Source organism: Acinonyx jubatus, chromosome D2 (assembly GCF_027475565.1).
Source record: "Acinonyx jubatus isolate Ajub_Pintada_27869175 chromosome D2, VMU_Ajub_asm_v1.0, whole genome shotgun sequence".
Taxonomy (NCBI): domain Eukaryota; kingdom Metazoa; phylum Chordata; class Mammalia; order Carnivora; family Felidae; genus Acinonyx; species Acinonyx jubatus.
The window spans coordinates 69,980,296-70,005,090 of record NC_069393.1 but is presented as its reverse complement, the minus strand read 5'-3'; the positions used below and the strand labels follow the sequence as shown (position 1 = coordinate 70,005,090).

The 24,795-nt window shown below is 41.2% G+C and overlaps 1 protein-coding gene and 1 long non-coding RNA gene across 5 annotated transcripts in view; one reads left to right on the top strand and one right to left on the bottom strand.

Annotated features, from left to right (window-relative positions):
• FHIP2A (FHF complex subunit HOOK interacting protein 2A) overlaps positions 1-9,728 on the bottom strand; it is a 37,558-nt gene extending 27,830 nt beyond the window's left edge. Inside the window, exons 1-2 of one of the 2 annotated variants that reach the window (XM_027063189.2) lie at positions 9,539-9,728; positions 2,664-2,742 (exon numbers count right to left, since the gene is read on the bottom strand). In XM_027063189.2, the coding sequence (XP_026918990.1) occupies positions 2,664-2,742; positions 9,539-9,583 (124 nt within the window). In that variant the 5' untranslated portion in view covers positions 9,584-9,728. Of the gene's footprint in view, positions 1-1,665; positions 2,639-2,663; positions 2,743-9,538 lie in introns of those variants that run through there. The other variant, XM_053207856.1, reaches the window with a different exon arrangement.
• Positions 7,327-14,847, top strand: LOC113600304 (uncharacterized). 3 transcript variants are annotated; one of them, XR_008292401.1, is made up of 4 exons: positions 7,327-9,231; positions 10,107-10,367; positions 10,450-10,510; positions 11,443-14,847. It is a non-coding gene; the product is annotated as an uncharacterized LOC113600304 (long non-coding RNA). The 3 variants fall into 3 exon arrangements; XR_008292402.1 differs by lacking the exon at positions 7,327-9,231 and adding an exon at positions 9,440-9,566; XR_008292403.1 differs by lacking the exons at positions 7,327-9,231; positions 10,107-10,367 and adding an exon at positions 9,471-9,566.
• The last annotated feature ends 9,948 nt before the right edge of the window (positions 14,848-24,795 follow it).

The window sequence follows — 24,795 nt, the reverse complement described above, 5'->3', positions numbered from 1 at the left end:
TCCCTCTCTCTGACCCTCCCCTGTTCATGCTCTGTCTCTCCCTGTCTCAAAAATAAATTAAAAAAACATTAAAAAAATAAATAAATAAAGCAAGAACTTAAGGCCCTTCCTTTAAAGTATTTCCCTTAAAGCTATGGAGGGGTGAAAACTTGGGCAAGAATAGTCATTTGAAAAGGCAGCTCCTCTCAAAAAAACTTTCCTATAGGTCTGCTGTCTAAATATCCAAATTAAGGTAGAAATCCCATTTTACATGGAAAGGTATACATATTTTTTGTCTAATTTTTACTTATTACACACATGTAAAGGATTTTTTCCTTTAAAGAAGAATTACCTGTGACCCCACTGGCTTGCCTGAATACTCTATCGCAGGAGTTGCCAGACTTTGGCCTATGGGACAAATCCAGTCTTGCCATGTGTTTAAGGTGTATGGGAACAAAGGAAAGCTATTCTTTTATATATTGTTGATGGCTGCCTTTGCATTACAACAACAGAACTGAGTCATTGCAACAGAGGCCATAGGGCCCACAAAGCCTAAAATATTTACCATCTGGCCCTTTACCGAAAAAATGTGTCCACCTTTGACCTAATTTATTTCATATTCCCCTTAATCTCCATCCTTCCTATTCACTGAGAAAGACAGAAGCAACCAGAAAATAACTTTTGAAGACTTCCGTACATCAACCACATCCACCCTCTTTCTGAATGTATACCTATATGTTCTGCTTTCTACCTTATTTAATGGATGGCCTGTCCACACGCCTATTAAGGCTAAGCCTGCACGGGTGCCCTAGACCCATCCCCTTGCCTAGTTAAGGGTATTGCTCAGAAATGATCGCATCTAACTCTTGTTGTCCACCTTTCCCTCCCTGCTACATCATTCCGACAATGTATAAATTGCACTATCTTCCATCTTTAAAAACATATTTTAAGCCCTCTCTTGAAGGGCATCTGGCTGGCTCTGTTGGAAGAGCATGTGACTCTTGATCTCTGGATTGTGGGTTCAAGCCCCACATTGGGTGTAGAGATTACATACATACACACATACATAAATCCATCTCTTGATATCACATCTCCCTCCGGCTACTGCTCCGCTTCTCAGCCCCCCTTTCCACTGACGTAACAGAGCAGTCCACACACATTGTCTACACAGGTTCTCTGCCCATTTTCTTTTAAACCTACTGCAATCAGGTCTTCTCTCTCCTCCTTGCTATCAAAATGCCTCTTATCAAGTCCACTAATGAGCTCCTCGTGGCTGAGTCCAAAGATCCTTTCTTAGACTTCATTACCCTGACATCACCGTCAATTGACACAATTAATCTCTCTCTTCTAAACCCCAGGACACCATTCTACCTTGGGTGTCTTCTACCCCATGGGCAAACGCAGTACCTTTTGCTATTATTCTCACCATCCTCACCTCTGAACATTGAGCCCCAGGGCTCCATTTCTGAACCCTTTCTCTCTTCCATCTATCCTTACTCCCTACAACATCTCATCCAATCCCAAGGCTTTAAACCCTACTTAAAGGTGATGATTTCAGTTTCACATCTCTGGTTTAGACCCCCACCTTAAATTCCAAATTCCTACTTCCAACTGTCTACCTGACACATCCAATTGAATCTGTAATTGGCATCTCAAATTTAACACGTCCAAAATATTCTTACAAACCTGCTCCTCCTACAGTCGGCCTGTTCTGCTAAGTGGTCTATTTTCCAACTGCCTGAGTCCAAAAATTTGGAGTTTTCTTCACTCAGTCTCTCATACCCAACATTCAATCCATCAACAAAGCTTTCTGCAAAATAGATCCAGAATACCATCACTTCTTACCAGCTCTGCCCTGGCTTCAGCCACCACCATTGCTTACAGCATTCCAAAAGTCCCCTAATGGTTCTACAGTTTCACCTCTGCATCCTTTCGATCTCATTTTTGTCACAGAAGCCAAAGTGGTCCCTTTACGATAGATTATGTTACACCGCCGCTCAAAACCCTCTAACCCAAGCTTCCCACCTTGGAGTAAAAGCTAAAGCCCTTATAACAGCTTACAAGGCCCTTCTCAATGGCACCCGGCTCCTGTCTGATGTCACCCCCTCACACTTTTTTCCTTGTTCACGTTGCTCTAGCCACACTGGCTTCCTTGAGGTTCCTAGACTATGCCAAGCATGCTGCATGCTCCAGCCTCAGGGTTTTTGCATTAGGTCCTCCTCCTGAAACCAACCCCCCAGATTTGCTCTCTCTCTCCTTCCGATTCCAACTGAGAGGTCGGCTTGGGCAATGAGGCTTTCTCTAACCTACAATAGCCAGCTGTACCCTTTCCTCCCATGTACACACTTCTATCCTCTCAGCCTGCTTCATTTTCCCCTTAGTACCTACCATCTGACACACTATGTGTATTGGTCTAGTTATTGTTCGCTTCAATATATAAACTCCATTAGGACAGGGATTTTGCCTGTTTGATCTACTGTTCATTCTATCACCCAGTGCCTAGAACAATGCCTATGCATAGCAGGTGCTCAACAGACACGTTTTTTAAATGAATCTAAAAGAGGAATTAGAAGTACAATAACTTGGCTATAACTTTACATATAAAACAACTTTGAAAACTAATTTGAAACGTATTTTAGTATTTCATAAATTTCTGTTCAATTAACATTAGCTCTGTTTCTTACCCGAAGTCTCTATGTAGTAATGGGTAATTGCCTTCCAGTGATAAACAAAATCTTCTTGCAAAGGAAGAGAAGGTGCAAGCTGCACAAACACACACACACACACAAAAAGACCACAACGATTAAGAAAATGGCATGAAACGTTTCCTGTACAGTATAACTCTGTATTTGTCTACTAATAATACCAAAGCAGCATAAAAATAAAGGATGAGCTTTAATTCAATTCTATATGTCAGATATCAAAGAGAAACGCAGTCAAGAAACTAACAATGATTTATTAAGAAAGAGGGAAAACACATTTATCACATTTATCAATATTATTATTAAACTACAAGAAGTGGGATTCTTTTTTTCCTCCCTGAAACTAGTAACTACCTACGGCTTCAAAAGTAACAGTGTGAAATGAAAAGATGCAATATCCTATTTAAATTATCAGTAAAATGGGGCGCCTGGGTGGCGCAGTCGGTTAAGCGTCCGACTTCAGCCAGGTCACGATCTCGCGGCCCGTGAGTTCGAGCCCCGCGTCAGGCTCTGGGCTGACAGCTCGGAGCCTGGAGCCTGCTTCTGATTCTGTGTCTCCCTGTCTCTCTGCCCCTCCCCCGTTCATGCTCTGTCTCTCTCTGTCCCAAAAATAAATAAACGTTGAAAAAAAAATTAAATTATCAGTAAAATGAAATGATCAATAACCAGGGATCTTCGTACCCAGGACTTTGAAATGCAAAACTGTACAAGCTGCTGTGTAATTAGTTACACGTCACCATTACGAACACATATGCCAAAGTCAACCCTGTAATCAGATTAAAACTGTTCCCTACGGTCAGTGACACACAGATGTGAATCTTTTCAAACCTGGATTAGGCAGCGCGTATTTTTAGCAAAATACCTATGTGAACAAGACACTACCAATTTAAATTCCACAGAGCCATAAATGTTTTACATTTTGGCTTTAAAATTTACTTCAGGGGCACCCGGGTGGCTCAGTCGATTGAGCGTCCGACTTCGGCTCAGATCATGATCTCACGGTGCGTGGGTTCGAGGCCCACGTCCGGCTCTGTGCTGACGGCTCGGAGCCTGGAGCCCGCTTCGGATTCTGTGTCTCCCTCTCCCTCTGCTCATGCTCTATCTCTCAAAACCAAATAAATGGTTGAAAAAAAAAAATTTTTTTTTTAAATAAAATTTACTTCAAATGTTTTTAAGACCAAAAGTATATCCCTTTGGCCGTTTCACTGCAAACCTGCCAAGTATTTCAAATGTGTGTTAAACGGATAGAAAAAGATGCACCTTCCAGAACATGGTCTTTTCCTAAAATAGAGAGAATGCTCCCTCACCCACCACCCCAGTCCTACTATCGCCCACAAATTTTGGTCAGAATGTTCACAGTTGCCCCGGCTTATTTAAAAACAAATGGGTTTCTATTCTGGGAACCTAAAACATGGCACAGTCGACTATCTTTCATTTCCATCTACTTCATCTAAACCGATGACCTAAGAGGTCATGTTACTCCCGTACTACCTGTTCCGTTTTGATTTCTTGGTGGCCTCAAGCAGAGAGACCTTAAATTCTCTTAAAGTTCGAAATCCTGTCAAAACAACCTCAGAACTATTGGGCAAGTTATAAACATTGGTCCTGGACACCTTCAGCGTGTCAACCCAGAAGATGAAATGTCTTTAGGAAAGAACATTTCTCGCCATCACCAACATTTTCACGCTCGCTCTCATGCTTGCCTGTGTGCACCATTCTGAATCGCACTGGGTTAAGAGATGCACCTCATTTCCAAATGGAGAGCTGTGAAATTCTTAAAAAGGCTTTCAGATCTTTAACAAAAGGAATTTAAACCTTTGGGATTATTATCCTTGAAGAAGAACATGGGGAGGGACAGTATTTGGAAGACATTGAGAAAAAAATTAGAAAGAAAATTAGAAAGTGTGACCTTTGGAAAACAGAATAACGTTCCTGAAACTTTTAGATTTAAAAAAAAAATCTGTTTTAATCAGCTACTTGTTTTTAGGATCGTCTTCAAAGATATCAACACTCTCTTGTTTTGGGGGACCTGGTTTTTTATTCACCACCTTTTATATAGTTAAATGTATTAACAGTTGGGACAAACTCAAATGAAATCTGGTGTTTCAAAAAAAAAAAAAGAAAGAAAAAACGTACTTAATTTCTTAAATGTAAATATTGCGATCTGTTAAATTTTTCCAAAGGCATCTCCTTGGTATATAAGTAATTACAGCATCCTTGTTCCAGATTATTTTACCTGTGGGACTTAACTCCATTTCCAAGTCACTAAATCAGAGGATCTTACAGGATTGATGTTGCGACCTTTGTTGTTCTAGTCAAATTCAAAGCAGGCTAGTGTTGCTTACCTGTGACTCTCTCTCTCCCAGGAGTTTGATTTAAATAAGAAACCTATTTATATTTAAGTAGACGGTGAGACAGTTCCAAACTGCTAATAACTTAGTTTAGTAACAATCTTGTTACAACATGAATAAATTTTCTTATATATGTAAAACTTCCCACTAAAATTGTCTTTCGTTACTAATTCTAACATGCAAATCACCTGTTTTACCACTATGTAAAATAAACATTTATGCAATGGGTAAAAATTTTAAAATTTAGAATCAGCATGAGGGGATTCTAATTTGCATTAACTTTTTACAAAACAGATCAAATTTTTGAAAATTCATGCAGTAACACTCTCGACCAAAACTTGACACGAATGCCTACCTTGGACATGGCTTTCCCTGGGAAGCCTTGCCAGACTTCTGGCCAAGGATACAGTTCTCTGCACATGCTCTGTGGTACCCTCTCTGAGGCTCGCTCTCTCTTAGCCCTGATCCCACATCTGTCATTGCTGACCTCCACTGCATCAACTCTACAAGGGCTGGGACTGCTTATGGCATCTTTTTCATCACTGAATTCCTGGTTTCCGACTCGTGGCACAGAGTAGGCACTCCATAGTATTTACAGAGTGAAGAAGCAAATGACACAGCAGTTGTTCCCATTTAATGAGCAGTTATGTGCCGGGCACAGTGCTGCAAAGTTTACACTTCCTAGATGGTCTTAAATTATCTTACAATAAACTCCGATTTTTTCCAAACCCCTATTAAGATCCAAAGCCAGTTCACTGCCTCACCCAAGGGAAACACTGCTTGTAACCAGACACTCAGACCATCTTTTTCCAAAAGCCGAGCACACAGAAAGACCCACAGTGGTAACCCAGAGGAGAGCTCCCCATCTGCCACCAAAGCCCCATCTGCTCACTCTCCCACGTGCATCGTGAACACTCCACGCCCTAATCGTCTAAGTGCTTCTTCCTCCTAACCTCTTCCCTAAGCCTCTCCTACCTTCTCTGCCTTTCCCAAGGCCAGCCCAAGCCTCCCTTCCTCCAGAGAGCCTTCTCCAAGCCCTGCGATCCTGTGTGCCCCCACAGAACTCATTGGCTGAACAATCATCCAAAAATTAATAATAATGGTTCACATTTATGAAGCACGTACAATGTACCAGGTACTCCACTAGGCACTTCATATATATTGTCTCATTTAAATTTTCACAATAATCCCATGAGATAGGTATCATTATTTCCATTTTACAATGAGGAAGTTGAAATGTACAAGGATTAAGTAACTTGTCCTGCATGGGAGGAAAGGGTCGGCCGTAGAACTGAGACCCTGTTCTATACAGCTCTAGGGGCTAGGCCGCACTCTTGTGCACTGTTTAATCTTTAATTTGTGTATTTGTTTTGTCTCCTAAATTAGACTGTAAGCATTGTGAGCAAGGACGCAGGTATACCTTGTTTCCTCTGCGCTGTGCCACGCTTTCATGGTAGGCTCATAAAACGTCTGCTGAACAACTAAAGTTAGAGATCCTGTCAGAAAAGAATACGCCTAAGAAAACACTACAGATGTTTGATTTGAAGTTTTAATTGCCAGGGCAGAATAGTTTTTCAAAAATTACTGGTTTCAACAATCATCAACTCTTCACTCTACTTTGAAAAGATACAATGACTTCCATTGAATTAATTAGCTAAAGTTGATAAAACTTCCTTCCCTTATCCTCTTGGAATAAATCTGCCCCGGAAAGGGTGAAACTGGCTGAAATTTAAAAAGAACCAGCCCCTGGCAGATTACCTAGGACAGACTAGGCCCTCAACAAACATTGAATTGTACTAAATGGAAAGTGTTTTACTTGTACTTTGGAGAAATTGGACTAGCATGATCCTGTCCAACCTCGGAACTAACTACCAGAGAGGCCTGATTTCACCCTTGTGACAGGTGGCAACAGGCTAAACAAAACGGATTCACTGCAAAACGTACTGGCCGATCATTTTTACTCTGAGGGAAGATTCATTTCTGAAAAGGGAAGCAAGAGGTATGTTACAGTTCTTGTTTTTGATCAAGGTATGAATTTGTCTCCTAAACTCAAAATTCAGTCTATCCACTTAACAACTCATTTTCAAATATTAATCTTGAAAATACCTCATATATTTTTTCCTTATATTGTTAACAGGAAGCGAGGAGAAACCATTAAGTAAACAAAAAGGAAAACTCTGCCTGTAAACCTCATTTAAATGTTAATCTGGTCAACCCTAAAAAACCATTTGAAGGCTGATCCAATTGAACAAAGAAACCTATAAAGTAGTAATATCAAATTGGTTGAAAACAGCAACACAATTGAAAAAAAGGTCATGTCAGCATCTGCACAGAGGATAATGTCCCACCTCTGAAAAACAGGGATAATTATGTTAATTGCAAAACTGTTATCAGAAAATACTCATCGGACAGAAAAGAAAATGCTAATGGGGCGTACAAATTAAAAGGAGTACAGAGAAAAGCTAGTGAAATGAACTGATGAGTGGTAAAAGTAGTTTATAGAAGAAAACGCCCGGCAAATAAAATAGAAGTGAAAAAATGGAAACCAATCTTCGGCTAGGAAAAAACATTCTTCAAATACCACAAAGATGGCTTACTTATCATTATGTATGAGTTCATTCCCAAGAGGGAATGTAAAAAGGAAAAAGAAAAGTTAGCACGGCCAAAATGTTTTCAGATTTAACCTCCTATCAAGGTAAACTGGAAGGTATCACAGCTAAAACCATTAACTCTAAGAAAATAAAAACATTAGTTTTCTAAATGCAATGTATCAGTTACTAGAACTAGATGATTATAATCCACTCTTAACTTTTTCTCACTTCAGCAAAGTAGGGGAGCTGGATATTACAGAGCCAGTCAGACAATTGACATGCATAATTTGGTAGATGCTAGCATATAGTTGCAAAAAGAAAACAAGGACAGAAAACACAGGCCTCGGGATAAAAATGACTCTTTACTGGGAGAATACGAAAACCATCTTTCTTTTTCTAACTACTTATTTCTGTAATAAGGCAGGATCAGCCTGATAGGTAAAGGATGTAAATAATGAAACACATTTTTTAATTCCAATTCCCATTTTTTAATTCAATATTAACCTGTATTCAATGTTAAAATTAAAGGATTCTTGGCATTTTAAGTTAAAAAATAATATAAAATGTAAATGTCACTGTTTTCAGAAATTTCAGTTACGTTCTTCTAACATAAAGGTGCTGCAGACTGTGTATAAGAAAGGAAAATTAAAAGCTGTCCTCAAGTGTAAAACCGTCATCTCCCTCAGTGTAATAACTGCTCTTCATTCAAGAAAACGCTTTCTTGATTTGATACACGTTTTCCCAAGAGCTTGTAGTAGAGCTTAAATGATTTTTAAACATTTCCCACATATCACTTAAAATAACAACTGTACTAAATTTGTTTTTGTTCTCCTACTTAATTTTAAAAACCCATTTGATTTTTATCTGACCATAAAAACTATTCTATTGCAGTTGGTTTATTGTTTTTGTTTTTTAAGTTGGGTGAATTTTAGTGTGCTATATCACACACTCTAAACACAGAAAGAGAATGACATTTTTTTAAATTAGCAAAGTACTGGTTTCTCCCACAGGACGCATTTTTCAGTTTGGGCAACTCTCCCTGAGGAAAGAGAAACAACCAAAGTAGAGCAAACTGGACCTCTTATTATTAAAAAGGCAGCAAGACATTCATTTCCTCTTTAGTTACTACTCTTGTGTTAGGCTGTTAGGGTATCCGAATGTCTGTCTACGCTGGTGTCTAAAATCCTCAAAGGAGAGCGTCCAGGAAGAGAGAACAAGAAAGGAAACAGATGGCCTCGCTGCTCTGCGAAGGCTTGGAAGCGGTCTAGACCACGTACTCGACCAGACCCTCCAAACTCCCATTTCACAACAATCAATACGATGCAGCTGAGTTGGGCCGCGAGGCCAACGAAGGCAAGGCCGGCAGGATTAGGAAACCGGGTCCGCGGGCGGCCTCCTCGCAGAGTCGCCCCCCGCTCCCTCCCCCACGCCCCCGGCAGGGGCACACCTTCCTCCCCACCCCACCTTCCAAAGTCAACACGACAGCAAGCCAAACCCAAGCCCGAGCCGTGTCTGGCCGTTTCTTTTGTCCTGCTCCACGGTGATCACTTTTTTCCAGAGCAGGTTAACGGTCCGGGAGTCCCGGGGTGCGCCCTACGGCCCCGCCAGGTGCTCCCGATCCCCCGGCCCATCAAGGAATCGGGCGACCCCGCGCCGGCCGGGGCACCCGCCCACCCCCTCCCCCGTGGACGCACAGGGACCCGCGCCGGCCCGGGGCAGGACGGCGAGGAGGGGGCCTGCTCCGAGCCAGGCCGCTCGGCCCGGGCGCCCCGACGGCCCGCCGTGCCCCGGAGCGCCAGCCCCGGCCTCGCCCCTCCGCGGAAACCGGGCCGCCGAGGCCCCGGGCCGAGGCCGCAGGGAGCGTAGGCCGCCGCCATCCCCGGCCTGTCGTGCGCCCGCTGCCCCGCGGCCTTACCGCCTCCACGGCGTGCTGCAGGATGGAGGTGAACTTGGAGAACATCTTGTCCCGGGACTGCAGCAGCCTCTCCCGGGACGACCTGGAGAGCTCCTCGATCCGCCGCCGCCGCCCCTGCTGCGGCTGCCGGGGCCGCTCCAGAGTGAAGGCCGGTGCGGGCGGAGAGGACGAGCAGAGGGCCGAGGCGGGCCCGGGCCCGGCCGCTTCCGGGGTGTGCGGGCGGCGCCGCGGCTCCGGCGGGCGCTGGGACGCGGCGGGCGGCGAGGAGGGCGTTCGGCACGGACTCGGGGGTCCCGCGACGCTCCGGCGGCGGTTGCGGCTCCGGCTCGGACACGGTGGCAGCCCGGCTCGGTTTCCTTCCGCCCGCTCTGCCCGCCGCGGCCTGCAGGGGGCGCCGCCGCGGCCAGGGGAGGCCCGGACCGGGCCTTACCAGCGGCGGGGCGGCCGGACACCGCTGGGGCGGGGGAGGCGCGGGAGGCCGCGGCCGGCTGGGGGCGGGAGCCGGGCGAGCGGACACGGTCGTCCTCACGTTTGAAAAATTCAGCCAGCCTCCGTTTTGTTTCTCCAGGGGAAGTGGCAGGTGTATTTTGTAGGGAAACGTAGCCATACCCGTACGTAATATTCCGAGGTTCGTCTTTTAAGGGCAGATTTGAGAGACTGGTAAGAAACAGCAAAGTATTCCTAAGGCAAAAATGAACCGTGCATTTAAATGCTAAGAAGGAGAACAAATCACCTCATGTTGGTGAAATGGCTTTGCTGATTGGAAATTACATTATTGTTAATTGTTGATTATTCAACATTAAGACAGGAAGCCCCAAATGGACCGATGGTAAGGTGGTTCAGTTAATAGCTGGTAACATGTTTGATTGGTGCAGGGCATTCGGTATTGCATTTTCTATTCTGTTTATCAGATGAAACTGGAAAATAGGGAAAGAATCTGAAGGGCTTCTGTCTGCTAAATGCCTAGAACAGGTAAGAGGGGCTACGATGTAAGCACTTAGGCTGGAGGTTTCTTAAAACTACCATGTGACAGGATATTAGTCAAGCTTTGAAAAACACAATTCGGGCTGGTAAATTTTAGGTTGGGTTGATACAAGTTATGAAAATGTTCAGATCCTGGAGAACTTCGTGTTTGTTTTTGCTAGTATTGGTATTTTATCAAAAGGACCGTTAAGTTCTCCATAAGGTGAGGGTGGAGTAAGTTTTGCATAACCGGTGATGAAACTGTGTATTTGTAATTGAATTCGTTGAATAGGAAACACAAGCAGAAAAGTGGCAGCAGTGTGGAGTGGTGTTAAGAGCCAGTCTCTGGAGGTGAGTAGCCTAAATTTAAATCCCGGCTCTGCCACTCACCATGGCAAATTACTTTATCTCTATGCGCTTTAGTTTCTTCACTTGCAGAATTGGAGAGAAGAGCACCTATCACAGGAGGTTGTGTGGGATTTGTTAACATATGTAGGATGCTTTACGTGGACATGTCCAGTAAATAGCAAAGCAATACATTGGCATTTGCTATTACCATTATTATTAGTAGTAATAGTAGTATTTAACAAAATAATATGACCAGAAATCAAGGTTAAGGAGGAGGTTTAACTACAGATCTCCCCTGACCTTCGGTGGGGTTATGTCCCCATAATTACATCCTAAGTTGAAAAGGTCTGAAGTCAAAATGCATTTAATACACTTAACCTACTGAACATCAGTCTGCCTACCTACCTGCCTACCTAAATGCACTCAGAACACCTACGCCTACACCTACATTAACTACCCTTGGTCAAAATCATCTAACGCAAAGCCGGTTTTATAATAGTGTTTGGATACCTCATGTAATTTATTGAAAACTGTACTGAAAGGGAAAAGCAGAATGATTTTAAGTGCATCCTTTGTTTACTCTTGTGATCTAGTGGCCGACTGGGAGCTGCTGCCCAGCGTCCCGAGAATACCCTACGGCACGTCACTAGCCTGGGAACAGATCCACGTAAGAGTCGAAGTATGGTTTCTACTGAATGCGTATCACTCTCACACCATCAAAAAGTCAAAAGATCTTAAGTCTAACTGTTGTAAACAAGGGACTATCTGTAGTTTTGTCTTCTTTTCTCCTCTGTTTCTGTTGCTTGTATCCTTGCAGATAAATCTGACTTTAATTTTCTGTGTACAGGTTTCCAGAGTGCTGGAGGCATCCTCTGTTGTTTGCTAAAAATGAAAATGTGCTCCCTACCAAATTTTGGCTAATTGTGTCTGCTTCAACCAAGAGCGCATATCTTTTTTTATTATGCATACAGCTTAAGGTGGTTAGTCATATTATTAGCCATAATTATTTTCCTGACCTAATTGTCATACAGTTATGTGGTGTCTTGTATTTTCATAATGCCTCACAACCACTAATTGCATAAAGGGGTCTGTTTAACACAGGCTTACTTAGAGTTGTTTGGATTTGATGATGCCCGTCTTTGTATACTTATTATAAACGTAATAAAAAATGTTTTGTTCCAGATTAATATCAGTATTTGGGATGATGATGTCTCTACCTGATTATCTCAGTTCCAAGACATACAGGTTGGGACTAGAATTGTCATTGAGCAGCTCCCCTTACTTCTTCTCATCCTAGAAAGCCTATAGTGATGCCAACATTATCACCTGCCTTATGCATGGGCACAGCTGGACCTCCTTCAACAAAGTGTGATTTCAGGGAAGCATACAGGCTTCCCTGGCTTCCAAAACACTTAGAAATGGGAACTTAACGTTTCTTAATTAGAACTGTATTTCTTTATTCCTTTGGCTTAAGCCAGATAAGAAATTTAGTCCATGCTAAAAATTAAAATACTCTTGGGAGAGAGAACACATCAAATCCTATCATTCCTTACACTTCAGGATGAATGAACTTGTGAAGTTTTTTTCTGAATGATCAGTGAGGACACAGAAAAATCCACAAAATTGAAATGCAGGCTGAAGTTGAAAAAAGAGGAAGAAGAGTCAGATGATACCTACTTCCAAAGTTTGGCAGACTTCTGGTTAAGTTGAATTTAACAACATTTCTTTCCAAAGTGCCACTACAGTTACAATAAAGGGACTTCTCAGAGTATGAGCCAGACGAAGAACACACAAATTAAGACAGGAAATGGTAACAAAAAATTGAAAATTGGAAATTTATGGTAAAGGGAATAATTGACAGGGTACCTTAAGAAAGCTGAATCCTACGGCAACAATTAAGAAAACTAAGACCCAAAATGATATTAACGTATTCACAGAACCTCCCAATAGCTCTGAAATTCGTAGCAGTAAGAACCTCTGGAAATAGAGGTAAAAGTGGGACTGAATATAGCAGGATGGACTGAAAGTTTGTTTGGAAGTAGATCGATCCATTACCACTGCACAAGATTGCCCCCTTTTTACCCTAGTTTTAGATTTGAGACCAATTCCAGGAAAGATCAGAGGCTCCATATTGACCAGGTGGGAGGGAAGAAGAGGGTAAAGTGAAGGTAGATATTGTATATATTGAGCACACATCCCCAACCCTCATCCTCTTTTTGGCCCCCAGAATAAAGGCATCAGGCTGATCCCCCCCCCCCTCCCCGGAAGAAGATAGGGAGAGTCTTCTCTGGAGAATCTGATTTGTCTAAGGGAAAAGACCTAGAGTCTGAAGAGAACTCAGATAATTCTACAGTACAGTTTCCAGTTGACAAGCTCTGTATGCATGCTTGGAGCTTACACTGAGTTTTTTCATGCACTTCTCTTAAATGCAATCAGAGAGTCTGGGGTCCTCAACAGTTTGAGGAAAGTTGATGATAGAGAACAAAGAAAAGGTAGGACAAGGAAAAAAACTCGGAAGAAACAGAATTGATTACACTCAATAGATAGAGATGGAAAAGAAAACTTAAAAAAAATACATACGATCATTAATATTCTCAGATAAAAGATACAGCATCTGTAAAACAAGAATGGCATTGCTATTTTTTAAAAGCAGCATTTAGAATACAAAAAAAGGAAATCTTAGAGATTAAGAATATAACAGAAATGAAAAATAACGTTAAAAGGATAGAAAATAAACTTGAAAATTTTTCTCCTAGAGCAAAAATGATATGGAGATGAAAAATGGGAAATTTTTTCAAAAGTCAGACTGCTAGTTTAAAGGATCCAACATCTGACTAATTGTAGTCAAGAGAGAAAATCATTGAACTAATAATTCAATATAATTTTATAGATCTGAAAGACATGAATTTTCAATTAAATACCAGAACGATGAATGAAAATGGACTCACTCCAGTGGTTGTTATTGTGAAATTCAGAACACTGAATTCAAAGAAACACCCTACACGATTTCCAGTGACAGAAAAAAAGAAGTCCCTACAAAGAGTTAAGAATTACAATGGCATGACACTTTTCAACAACATCATGAGAAATGGGAAGGCATTGGGGCAATGCCTTTAAAATTCTGAGGTAGGGGCACCTGGGTGGCTCAGTCAGTTAAGCGTCCAACTTTTGGTTTCGGGTCAGGTCTTGATCACATGGTTCAGAGCTTGAACCCCACATTGGACTCTGTGCTGGTAGTGAGGAGTCTGCTTTGGATTCTCTTTCTCTCCCTCTCTCTTTCTCCCCCTCCTGCTCTCTTTCTCTCTCTCTCTAAATAAATTATATATATATATATTTATATATTTACGTGTATATATAAATATATATATATACACACACATACATACATATATATGTATATTTCTGAGGTAAAATAATTTCAATCCAGAATTCTATACCAAGAAACAGTCAGTGAAGTATGAGGATAAAAAATATCTTTTCGGACATACAAGTTATTGAAAATTTCTTCTACCTTGCAGTTTTTCCTCAGGAAGCTATCAGAAGATGTGTTCCATCAAAACTCAGGGAGTAAACCTAAGGGAAAAAAAGATAAAGGAATCAGATAACAGAGCCCATCATAAAAGGGAGGCGAAGGAAATTCCTAGGATGATGGTGAAGCAGAATTCCAGCATGACAACTATGCATCAGATTGGGACAGCTAACCAACCAGTCCAGATTGGAGCAGGTCTGAAGGTGAAACTGATAGATGAATTGTCTATGTGTTTGAGGAAATTTACAAAATAGAGTCTGATGTTGAATTAGTGATAAATACAATGAGAACCAAGCAGAGAAAAAAACTAGACCATTATGAACACCAAGAAAAATAAAATACTCTGTTGGAATAAGTAATCATAGTAGATACATGGCTTAACTGTAAATACATCTGTATAAACATAGTAATGTAAACACTAAATTTATGGTGTTGCTGCTATATTTGGAAGATGAAAGAATGGATATGTGTTGAAATGGGGGGGTGGGTAATGTGTGTGAGAAAGAGGTGGGGAGGGGAGAGAGGGAAGCTAAATCCTCATCATCTGTAGGGAGGAAACATTAGATATTGCTTAAAACTGAAATATCACAAAGTGAAATTACAGGCATATTATTTAAAGAAAGTAAGTAAATAATAAGAGTCTACTCAAGGTGTTGAAATAGATTGCCTCTCTGGAGCAGGAAATTGGGAATTTTGGAGGAAGGATAGGGGCTTTCAAAACAAACCATGTGAAGTTTCTTGACTAAACCATATCCTGGTGTGACTGATCTCCTCTTTGTTTGGCAAGGGGAGAAAGGAGAGGCAAGAGACCATTTTTTGTCCTTTAAAAAAGCTCGTACAAAATTATAAAGGTTAATTACTATAGGAATAAAGAAGAGGGTACACTTGAAAGATGTAAGAGCAACCAAATTTTTGCAAGTGATTAAATAGGAGTGAAGGAAGAAGAAAGCAGAGATGTTGCTAGCTTGGAGTTTCTAGCTTGGATGAGTTAGGTGAAGATGCCATTAATTGAGATATAGAAAGATAATGAGTTTTGTTGTTTTTTTTTTAGACATGTTAGATTTGCTTACCTATATGGTGAATCTAGGTGACCACATCTAGTACAGGATGATGAATTTGGATTAGGAAGTCAGGAGCTCTGGACTGGAAATAAAGCTTGGTTAAGTTCTCTTTATAGGTGGTAAATGAGATAGAGAAATAAGTGAGATATTTCAGTGAGATGGTACAGTGAAAGAAAAAAAGAATCAATACAAACTTGAGGACTCCCTGCAATTTAAGGGTTGCAATATAGAGGAGGAATTCATTGGAAAAGAGCAAAGAGATGGGGAAACATGTCGTGAAAAAGTTCAGGGAGAAGTGATCTTCTAAAACTGGGAATTTGGTTCAAGATAAAATGGTGAATTTGCATAGGCTATAGGTTTCATTTCCTGAACTCAACCCTATAGCTGCCATAGAAACAAAAGGGAAGCCAATAGAGCTCAGAAAATCACATAGCAGCTGTGAAAACTCCTTGGTCAGTAGAGCAGATAGCTCTGGTATCTGGTGCCACATTCCCTTCGCCCATTTCTCATTGTAGTTGTAGCTGCAGTGGGCAGTTCTGTGCAACAAGCTCAGACTCACCTCGCGGGGACAGCATCTCATCTCGGTCTCATGACACCCTCTTTAGAATTTCTGCCACCGAAAATTCTGTATGGGGAGCTTGCTCCTTCCAAATGCATGATGGAGAACCCATGAGGTTCTTAGCCGACGGGATGGGGTCTAGTAGATAAATATTCCAGTGCCCTGTCTATCTGGTGAGAAGCAATTTTAAGAGGTGTTCTGAGCACTTTTCAGGAGGTTGCAGTGAAATCAAGTACCCCACAGTAGTGACCTCAGTAGCCTTCTTATGCCTTTCTTCCTTCCTTCTTATTCTGTCTGGACCCTCATTTCCCAAGATCTGAAGTCAACTACTTACGGTCAGGTCTTCGTCTTGGGCTCTGCTTTTGGGGAAACCCACCGTGTGTGGGAATTAGAGTAGCAGAAGTCCAGAGGAGAAGGCCAAGTGCCATAAATTGGGTAAGGACCAAGGAAGATACACCTTCATCCCATAGGCTAGAAAATTAATTACAATAAAGGCAACAATTCCTGGAATTGAGCAGTGCCCTATTAGGTCCAATGGCATGTGATTAAGAAAAAAATCCCAAATAATAGCGACTTTTAAAGAAGTTTCTTTCTCGTTCAGGTGAAAGAATTTTGCCTGGTAGGTAGCCAGGACTAGTATCAGGACATTATCATGGAGAGACACACTCAACTGTCTGCGTACCATTCAGCACTGCCACACTCATGATCACTTCAGGGTCCCATGTAGGTGTTCCAGTTTCCAGTTTGGGGGAAAGTAGCAGGAGGAAGCAAGGGGGAAAGGGGAACCTCTTCCCTTTTAACAATTCTTTCTGGAAGTTCCACACTTCTGCTTATATTTCATCAGCCAGAATTTATGTAACCACACCTGGTAGTTGGGAAATGTAGTGTTTAATTCTGAGTAACCACCAGAAAAATAAAGCTGCAAAGCATAACTTTTGGATTCAGTACAAAAAATTTTGCTCAATTCAATGCTCAATATGGGAAAAAAGAAAAAAATCTATATAAAAGCATGAAAAATAGAAAACATAAAATGGGCTTTTGTATTAATTATAATAAACATAAATGGACTAAACTCACCAGTTGAAAGCCAGAGACATATAGATTGGATTTTTGAAAATATCTAGTACTATGTTTTCTAGAAGAGGTATGTTTAAAAAAATTTTTTTTAACGTTTACTTATTTTTGAGACAGAGAGAGACAGAGAGAGACAGAGCATGAACGGGGGAGGGTCAGAGAGAATCTGAAACAGACTCTGGACTCTGAGCTGTCAGCACAGAGCCCAACGCGGGGCTCGAACTCACGGACCGTGAGATCATGACCTGGGCCAAAGTCGGCCGCTTAACCGACTGAGCCACCCAGCCGCCCCGGAAGAGATATGTTTAAAAAGGGAAGAGAAAGGCTGCAATAAAGGAATAGAAAAAGATATACCATAGAAATATGAATCAAAGAAAAACTAGGGTAACAACTATAGACAGAATTGAAGGTGAAAATCATCACAAAGGTAAAAACAGATATAATGTATTGATAAAATAATAATGGATCAAGAAGACACAATGCTTATGTTCGTAAGTATACTTGATATAGACACAAAATATATAAAGCAGTAACTGACAGAACTACAAAGAGAATAAGCTAGAGTAAGGGGAGAGATGATTTGGGGAAGTCTTTCTTTTATTTTTTAATAAAATAATTTTTTAATAAAATGAGAGAGAGAGAGAGAGCCCTACGAGTCGGGGAGGGGCAGAGACAGAGGGAGACAGAAGCTCCAAAGTGACCTCTGCACTAACAGCAGAGAACCAGATGCGGGCTCAGTCAAATTCACAAACCATGAGATCATGACCTGAGCCAAAAAGTTGGACGCATAACCAACTGAGTCACCCAAGTGCCTCAGGGGAAGTCTTACCTTACATAAAGTGGCCAAAGAACTCTTCTCTGAGGAGGTGCCATATGAATGAAGCAAGGGAATTAGCTTTGTGAATAGGAGAGAGAACATTTCTGGCGGAGGGAACAGCAAACGCCTTATGATGGGAAAGACTTTGTGGCATATGTGAGGAAGGCAGGGTGGCTGGAGTCGGTAGGTGATTGAGGAGAGGAAAATAGTTGAATATGCAATTAGGGAGGTGGCAGGGAATCAGAACAGTAGAGTAGAGCAGTGATTCTCAATGCTGTCAAATCCAAAGATTCCCTCCTTTCTTCATGTAAAAATGTTAATAGAAGTATAACAAACACAGAAAACTCAGATGTGTAAAACACAATGAATAATCACAAAGTGAACATCCAGGACCGTCGGCACCCACATCAAGAGAGAGCACTGGCTGCACTTCAGAAGCCTCTTTTTTTTTTTCTTTTAATGTTTATTTTTGAGAGAGAGTGTGAGCAGAGAGGTGCAGGGAGAGAGGGAGACACGGAATCCGAAGCCCGCTTCAGGCTCTAAGCTGTCAGCACAGAGCCCGACGAAGGACTCGACCTCACGGACCACGAGATCATGACCTGAGCTGAAGTTAGCCACTTAACTGAGCCTCCCGGGAACCCCTTGCTTCAGAAGCCTCTTAATGCCCATTTCCAACCATTAACCCTTGCCATGAGCTATCACTATTCTGACTTCTAACACCATACGTTAGTTTTGCCTCAGTTTGAACTTTACATACACGAAATAATGTAAGATCTATTCTGTCATTGTTGGGTGCAGTGTTCTAAAAGTCAAGTTTATGGTTCTGATCTTCTATATCCTTAGTGATTGCTTGTTGTGTCAACTTTTGAGAGATGTGATGAAGTCATCCACTATGATTGTAGCTTTTTTTTTTTTTTTTTTTTTTTTACTGTCATGACAATGTTTGTTCTATATATTTTAAAGCTATGTTATATGTATATTCAGATTTTGACTTTTGGTAACTTATTGATGGATTGACTCCTTTATCCTTATGCATGTCCCTTTTATGAGAATAATGCTTCTTGCCTTAAACTCTGTGTTTCATGTAAGTATAGTTGGTTACTGTTTGCATTGTGTGTTTCCCCATTTTATTACTTTCAAACTTTGTGTGCTTAAAAAATAAGATGGGTCTGTTAACAACATATTACGTTTTTTTTTTTTCACCCAGTATGACAGTCTTAGTTCTTTACTTGGAATATTTAATCCTTTTAATGTAATTGCTGATCTATTTGGGATTTTTGTCTATCATCTGTTTGTTTTCTCTGTTATCTGTTTTTTGTTTCCTTTTCATTCATGTCTTACCTTCCTTGGATTAATCAAGACTTTTTTTTATTTCCATTTTTTCTTTTTGTTTGTTAATTTGTTAGTTATAATTATTTAATATTAATATTTTAATATTGTGATGTTTATGTAACAAATTAACAAAATTTGTTACTTATACTTTTTTTCTTTTTCTTTTATTTTTTTTGTTCTTTTTTTAAAATGTTTGTTTATTTTTGAAAGAGAGTGAGAGACAAGTGTGAGCAGGGGAGGGGCAGAGAGAGGGGAGACAAAGAATCCAAAGCAGTCACTAGGTTCTGAGCTGTCAGCACAGAGCCCAACATGGGGCTCAAACCCATGAACCATGAGATTGTGACCTGAGCTGAAGTCGGACGCTCAACTGACTGAGCCACCCAGGTGCCCCGAACTTTATGTATTTTTTTTATGTTTATTTATTTTTGAAAGAGAGAGACAGAGAGACAGAGCACAAGCAGGGGAGGAGCAGAGAGAGAGGGAAACACAGAATCTGAAGCAGGCGCCAGGCTCTGAGCTGTCAGCACAGAGCGCGACGCAGGGCTCAAACTCATGATCCTTGAGATCATGATCTGAGCCAAAGTTGGTTGCTTAACTGACTGAGCCACCCAAGCGCTTACTCTTTTTCTTTTAATAGTTAGCTTAGAGATTATAAGATATATCTTTGACATATTTTAATATAAATTATTACCTTTGTCACTTCTATGATAATGCTAGGACCTTAGAATACTGTAATTTCACCAATTACCTTTTGGAATTGTCTTTGGATCATTGTCAGACATTGTATACAAATATATATAGTTTAAACCATAAGACATTACTATCATTATTATGAGCAGTGAATATCCACTTATATTTACTATGTATTTATTTGCTCCTCATTCTTCCCTTCAATTCCTGATTTCTCTCTAGGTTATTTTCTTTCTACCCTAAAGAAATTCCTTGAGTTTTGTTTTTTGGGTTTTTTTTTTCTTTTTTTGCTTGAAAACATCCTTATTTCACCTTTATTTTGAAGGATAGTGTTACCGTTATGTATTATTTTGTCTTTATCCGTTTATTCACTTATTTCACTTTCAATGCTGAATAATATTTTGCTGAGATTTTTGATTGGTACATAGTTTTTTATTTTAGCATCCTAAAGATGTTATTCCATTTTCCTGACTTCCATTCCTTTTTTTGAGAAGTCAGATGTCAGTTTTACTATTGCTTTATTGAAGGTAATGTATCCCGCAGCATGATTTTGCCAATTTATAAGGAAACCTAGAGAATATGGGAATATTTTTATTTTTATTTATTTATGTTTTAAATATAATGTATTGTCAAATTGGTTTACATACAACACCCAGTGTTCATCCCAACAGGTGCCCTCCTCAATGCCCAACACCTGTTTCCCCCTTTCCTCCACCCCTCCATCTACCCTCAGTTTGTTCTCTGTATTTAAGAGTCTCTTATGGTTTGCCTCCCTCCCTCTCTGTTTGTAACTATTTGTTCCCCTTCCCTTCCCCCATGGTCTTCTGTTAAGTTTCTCAAGATGAGAAACTTTCACTCGTATGAGTGAAAACATATGATATCTGTCCTTCTCTGACTGACTTATTTCACTCAACGTAATACCTTCCAGTTCCATCCACATTGCTGCAAATGGCATGATTTTATTCTTTCTCATTGCCAGGTAGTATCCCATTGTTATGTATGGAAATAGATCTTAAGGATGCAAGGTCAGGATGGAAGGAATATAAAGTTGGATGAGGCCAAATATGGGGCCATTAATGAGAGATTCCGGATTCAGTGTGTTGGATAAGCATGGAATAGATCTGATTGGTTGGTTGGTTGGTTGGTTGGTTGACTCAAAATCTGGACCCAAAGGTACCTTCCATTAAATGAAATAGAAATGTCAAATATCTTTCATATATTGTAGAGGAAGCTATTCAGGAAATTGGAAGGTTGAAGGAAATTGGAATACTAGTGGATTAATCATGTCAAACCTGCTCACCCACCCTCCCATTATATCCAAGAGGACCCACAGGACACAATCTTTACCAAAGCAGTGAGAAATAGAGTCATGAGGGGAGACCCACATCCTTGAAGGGTTCTGTGGTGGTTCTTCTCTAGGCCAGTAACTGCAGTTGGGAACTACTAGCATCCCCTGAATGAAATGGGGATGATGGGATCTAGGTTGGCAGGGACCAAGTGCAGCATTTAATTACCAAAGTCAAGGTAGATGTAGCTACCATAATGGGCAACAGAGGGAAAGCAGTAATTACAGTAGCCTAATCTGAAGAGATGTTTGGCATTAGCTAGTTAATTATGGTGTCCCTACAGTTAAGGCAGATGGGTATCCCTACTAAGTCTTACTTGATCTCTTACTCAAAGTCTAATGAACAGAAGTCTGACTTGAATCATCAAGACAGAGAGCCTCATCTCCTCAGTTGTTTCACAGATCTGAGTCATTTCCCAGACTTGAGTCATTTTACTGATCTGAAGTCACTTAAATGAAGGTGGCGGGGGGGGGGGGGAAAGCCAGGCAGTCTTGAGAAAGGGCCATGCCATGCTGCCAAATATTTATATTGTTGGTATTCTTTCTAACCTTCCTCCAAGGGATGTGTTTTCTTTTTAGCAGGGTGACTATGTGCTGGGGAAAGAGAAAAAGTAAGACTTAAAGGGATTACTAGATCCTAGCTCTGAACTAACACTAATTCTTAGACACCCGACAGACTGTAGCCCAACAGTCAGAGTAGGGCCTTAAAAAAAATCATTGTCATGTGATCAATGGATTTTTGGCTCAGGTTCTTTTCATAGTGATCCCAGTGGGTGTCTGTATCTACCCTGTGGGTGTTTGCTCAGTTTTACAATGCATAACTGGAGTAGACACACTCGGCAACTGGCAGAATCCACACTGATTCCCTGACTCATGGAGTGAGTGCTATTATGGCAGAAGAGACCAGGTAGAAGCTACCAGAACTGCCTCTAGAGTGCCGGAGATTAGTGCCACTATTAAGGATTGAAAGGATGCGGTGATGGTGATTCCAACCATGTCTCCATTCAACTTGCCTATTTACCTTACAGAAAGCAGGTGAAACTTATACAACCACAGTGGATTTTTGTAAACTTAATCAGGTGGTAACTGATTGCAGCTGTTGTTCCAGATGTGCTTTCATCGCTAAAGCAAATCAGTAGATCCTCTTGCACCTGGCTCACAGCTATTAATAAGGCAAATGTATTTTCCTCTATAGCAGAGATCAGCAACTTTTCTGTAAATGGCCAGATGGAAAATATTTTAGGATTTATGGGCCGTAGATCTGTGTCACAGATACTCAAATCGGCATTGTAATGCAAAAGCATCTATAGACGATATGTAAATAAATGGGCATGGTTGTGTTCCAATAAAACTTTATTAACAAAAACAGGTGGTGGGCCAGATTTTGTCTTTGGGCCACGGTTTGCTGACCTTTTGTAAAGATCAAAGTACGATCTGTTTTCAGCAGATAGAGCCAACAATACACCTTCACTGTTCTAGCTGAAAGATATATAAACTCTCTACCTCTCTGTCATAATCTGGTGTGCAGAGACTTTGATTACCCCTCCATTCCATAGCACATCATGCTACTTTAATACATTGATGATATGCTGCTGACTGCCGAACAGCCAGTAATAACAACTTCATGCATGTTGTTCGGATACATGGGAAATAAAGCCCCCCAAAGTGTAGAGGTTTGCCACCTTGGTGACATTACTTAAGGAATCAGAGGTCTGGGGCACATCACGATATCTTTCCATGTGAAGAACAAGTTGCGACATCTGGCCCCATGCTACCAGCGATAAAGATGTAGAATGCCTCGTAGGCCTCTTTGGAGTCTGGAAACAATATACACCTCATTTTTGCCCACTACTCTGACCCATTTACTAAATGACCCAAAAAGCTGCCAATTTTGAGTTGGTCCTCAAACAATAGAAGGTTTTGTAACTGGTTCAGGCTGCGGTATAAGCTGCTTTGCCACATGGGCCGTAAGACCCAACAGATTCAATGGTGTATGAAATGTCAGCAGAAGATTTTTGACTGTATGGAGCATTTGGCAGGCTCTTATACATGAACTGCAGTACAGACTCTCAGGATTTTGGAGCAAAGCCATACAACATTCTATATATAACCATGCTTTTTTTTTTTTTTTCTTTTTAAGCAACTTCTTGCTTACTATGAGGCCTTAGTATAGACTGAATGCTTGGCAGTGGACCACTAAATTACCATGAGATCTGAGCTTTGCTTTATGACCTGCGTGTTGTGTGATGCATGAAGTCAGCCATTAATTTGGTCATGCATAGCAGCACTCCATATATACAAGACAGGGCTCAAGAAGATTCTGAAGATGCAAGTTAAGTTGCATGAGGGAGTGGCCCAGATGACCACGGACTGACTTCAACGACAGTATTTTGTCCCATTTATTACTTATGGCCTCATGAAGAATTCTCTGACCAGTTTGCCAAGGAAGGAGAAATTCTGGTTTGGTTTACAGATGGTTTTACATGATACCACCTGACAGTGGACGGCTATAGCACTACAGCCCCACTCCAAGACGAGCCTGCAAAACAGTGAAGGGAAGCCTCCCGAAGAGCACAACCTAGAACAGGACACCAGGTCGTTTGCTTTTCCTGAAAGTAGAGGTGGCCAGAGATATGGGTGGGTCTCCACTGATTCCTGGGTTTGGCTGCATGGTCAGAAACTTGGAAAGAACACGACTGAAAGACTGGTGACAAGGAGGACTAGACAAGAAGTATGCAGAGAGAGCTCTCGAAAGGGGAGCAGAGTATAAATATATTTGCATCCCATGTAAATGCTCTTCAGAGGTGGCTGTACAGAGTTTTAATCAGCTGGAGAAGGGGGTCCATTTTGTGGACATCAGTCAGCCTATGTCTCCAACCACTCCTATTATTTCCCAGTGGGCTTACAAGGTGGCCACCTCAGCAAGGATGGGAGGTTAACATAGGATAAGAAACGTGGACTTCCATTCACCAAGACCAATATAGCAAAGCCACCGTAGCGTGTCCAACCTGCCAATAGCAGAGACCAACACTGAGCCCCTGATATAAACCCATTCCCTATGGGCGTAAGTCAATTTCCTGTGGCAGTTTGATTCAACTGCGCTATTTTCATCATGGAAGGGGCAGCATTTTGTGCCCACTGGAATGGACACTTGCTCTGGATATGGATTTGCTTTCCATCCCTCAGTGCTTTGGCAAGAACCATAATTTATGGACTTAAAAATCTATTTACTGTTATTGTGTTGCATACAGCATTGCTTCTGATCAAATAACTTATTTTACAGCAAATGAAATGTGGCAATTGGTCCATGCTGCTCATGCAATTCCCGGAGCTTACCATATTTCTTATAATCCTGAGGCAGCTGGCTTGCTAAACAGTGGTATCACATTTTAAAAGCTCGGTGACAGTGAAGTGACGGTGTCGTACAGTGTTGAGGCAGCGTGTTCTAGGATGCAGTGTATGCGCCAATAAATCAGCAATATTTGGAGCTGTTTCTCCTGGAACACGATTTATGGGTCTGGAAATTAAGGGTGGAAATG